Source organism: Hyperolius riggenbachi, chromosome 10 (assembly GCF_040937935.1).
Source record: "Hyperolius riggenbachi isolate aHypRig1 chromosome 10, aHypRig1.pri, whole genome shotgun sequence".
Lineage (NCBI taxonomy): Eukaryota > Metazoa > Chordata > Amphibia > Anura > Hyperoliidae > Hyperolius > Hyperolius riggenbachi.
Genome location: NC_090655.1, coordinates 240,306,389 through 240,309,680, shown reverse-complemented (window position 1 = coordinate 240,309,680; position 3,292 = coordinate 240,306,389). Strand labels below are relative to the sequence as shown.

Sequence of the window (3,292 nt, the reverse complement as noted above, 5' to 3'; positions counted from 1 at the left end):
TTACAAAGCACGAAAGTTCGGGTCCCCATTGACTTCCATTATGTTCGGAGTTCAGCGCGAACACCCGAACATCGCGGCGATGTTCGGCGAACGTTCGCGAACCCGAACATCTAGGTGTTCGCCCAACACTAATATGTAGCCAGGGGTATAGGTGTCCCCATTATATGTAGCCAGGTGTATAGGTGTCCCCCCAGCTGGAGGGGAGTAGCACAGTGGAGAGGAGCATTGGGCAGAGCAGCAGGGTAGGGCGGATGTTCCCCCTCCCTTCCCTCACCTTGGGGCTCCTCTCCCTGGCTCTCCACTCCATAACGATTGCGGCGGTGGCTGGCGCCGATGGCTGGCAGCGGCATCAGTGGGTGGGACTTACCTCCTCCAGTGTTCCGGCGAGTTGACGCTGTGTGTGCCGCTGCTCTGGTCTTCCCTAGATCAGACTAGCTGCACGAACAGCGTCAACTCGTCGGACTAAGTCCCGCCCACTGATGCCGCTGCCAGCCATCGCCGCCAGCCACCGCCGCAATCGTTATGGAGGGGAGAGCCAGGAAGAGGAGCCCCAAGGTGAGGGAAGGGGGGGGGGAAACGTCCGCCCTTCCCCGCTGCTATGCCCAATGCTCCTCTCCACTGCGCTGCTCCCCTCCAGGGTGCTAGGGGGGGACGGCGTCCACTCTCCAAAAAAAGTGAGCACAATGGTACATGCTAGGCTGGCTTCAGCATGTAGTGTTGGTGGTGGTATAGTGGTGAGGAGAGCTGCCTTCCAAGCACTAGATCTGGGTTCGATTCCTGGCCAGTGTATGTGAGCTGGCTTTTGACATCCTACAATTTCCTGAAAAGAGAGAAGGAGGAGGGGAGATTTTGGTGGAAGTTGTAAGATTGGCAAGCAGAAATTCTTTTTAGGCAGAAATGCATTTGGTGGGGAAAAAAATTTGCATTCCGCGGAATTCCACAGTTTTCAGCGGAAATTCTGCCATAGTGCTACAGCAATTTCGTTCCGCCGCAACGGAACCGGAATCCCCACGTATGTAAACTAAACAGAGGTGGAGGACAGAATATGTGCTCTGACTACACCGGGGCAAGTAAACCTGCATGCAAGCGGTTATTAATTTAGCATATAAATTATCAGCAACCATCTCTATAGTACATCGGAATTGACCATGGCTAAAAAAATGACATTCAGGAATACAGAAGAGAACCCTTTTCTCTGTATGAGTCGCTTAATGTAATATTGATGGAAATAGACAGCTGATGTGTGAGAGGCTCATCCTAATGGCAGGCAGCAGAGGAGAGCTCAGCCTGTGCTAGCATCCGGGACATTCCTCGGCATAATATTCCCCTCCATTCAGACATGTTACCCCCTGATAATGATGGAGACAGAGGAGATCGGGGGAGCAGGAAGCGGAGCTGGTCACATTACAGCGGGATTTCCCGGCCACTGTCGCCGCTCAGAAGCCCCCCGTGACTGTAATGGAGGAGGAGAGACCCCTGCCAGCCGGGCGGCCGCACACAGGGGGCACACCGCTACTTTCCGGGGGAATTAAACCCACTTTTCTCCCGGCGAGGAAACACAAGCAGAGAGCCGAAGAGTAACAGCTGTGTGGAGGGGAGGGGTGGCTGAGAGTCCGGATCCCACCAATAGGAAGACGGGCCGCGCTACTGTCAGCAGCCAATGGCAGCGCAGCCGGAGAGAGTATATAAGCGCTCACTGGCGATCACTTGCAATGTTACACTTTGTTGCAAAATAACTAGGAAGATGGCAGAGATCGCCCCAGCAGCCGCCCCTCCCGCAGCGGAGCCCGCCGCCAAAAAGAAGCAGACTAAGAAGGCGGCAGCCGGAGGAGCCAAGAAAGCCAGCAAGAAGCCTTCCGGCCCCGCCGTGTCCGAGCTCATCCTCAAGGCCGTGTCCGCCTCCAAAGAGCGCAGCGGGGTCTCCCTGGCCGCCCTGAAGAAGGCTCTGGCTGCCGGAGGCTACGATGTGGAGAAGAATAACAGCCGCCTCAAGCTGGCCATCAAGGGCTTGCTGACAAAGGGCAGCCTCGTCCATGTCAAAGGCACCGGCGCCTCCGGATCCTTCAAGGTCAGCAAGAAGGAGGCAGCCGGCAAAGAGCACAAGAAGCCGGCACAGGCCAAGAAGAAGCCAGCGGCTGCCGCCAAGCCTAAGAAGCCGGCTACTGCCAGGAAGCCCAAAGCCGCCAAGTCCCCGAAGAAGCCTAAGAAAGCCCCCAGCGCCGCCAAGAAGAGCCCCGCTAAGAAGGCAGCCAAGAAACCGGCGGCAGCTGCTGCCAAGAAGCCCAAAGCTGCCGCTACAGCCAAGAAAGCCGCCAAGAGCCCCGCTAAGAAGGCAGCCAAGCCTAAGGCCGCCAAAAGCCCGGCAAAGAAGGCAGCAAAGCCCAAGAAGGCCGCTCCTAAGAAGAAATAAGCCGCAGCTCGTCTCTCCAGAAACACAAAGGCTCTTTTCAGAGCCACCCACACTTTCTTTAAAGGGCTGTGATATTTCTTATTGTCAGTATGCATGTTGATAGTGACAGACCTATTATAGGCAGGTGATACCGTCCCCCTCTGTGCAGTGACTCCCTAGTAGTGTGCTGCTGGAGGATGGCCGTACACGCTGAGAGGTCACAAAGAATCGGGTGAGGTGGGGGTGGCTTCATTATATATTGACTCACATTATGCGTTTAATCTAACGTGAAACTTCAATTTATGGTGTACCCAATCATGTTTTTCCATAATGCTACAGTTACGTGTATCGGAATTTATAATGTGAAAAATGTCTGCTTTCAAATCGCCTCTGATAAAAGGGTTTAGTTATTCTGTTACGTTTCTGGCCAGCGAGTAGCTGCCCCTGCAGTGTGTGTAGCCGCCCGGTGTGACAGCGGCACTATATGGAGGCGGCTCTGATCCTAGTTATATAATTGCCGGGTGCCCACAACGTCTCTGTATGTGGAGGGATTGCTTATTCACAGCCAACGCTATGAAGAGAGGACTATCTGGAGCTCAGGGGCGTAGCAATAGGGGGTGCAGAGGTAGCCACCGCATCGGGGCCCTTGGGCCAGAGGGCCCCTGAAGGGCCCTCCCTCAACTACAGTATAAGCTCTCTATTGGTCCTGTGCTGGTAATCAGTGGTGCTCAGCAGAGCTCGAATATTCGAGTAGCTCGAATATTCGAGCTCTTTTCCAGCTATTCGAGCTCGGTATTCGAGCTCCGAATAGCTGTAGCTATTCGAATGGGCTATTCGCGTACACTCGAATAGCCCATTCACTATTCGAGCTATTCGAACAAACGGCGCTATTCGAGCTCGGTA

The 3,292-nt window shown here is 54.5% G+C and overlaps 1 protein-coding gene across 1 annotated transcript; it reads left to right on the top strand.

Moving 5' to 3' along the window:
* Positions 1–1,744: 1,744 nt before the first annotated feature.
* On the top strand, positions 1,745–2,410 carry LOC137535024 (histone H1C-like). The gene has a single exon (XM_068256788.1). The coding sequence runs from the start codon at positions 1,745–1,747 to the stop codon at positions 2,408–2,410; it is 666 nt and encodes a 221-aa protein (XP_068112889.1).
* Positions 2,411–3,292: the final 882 nt, after the last annotated feature.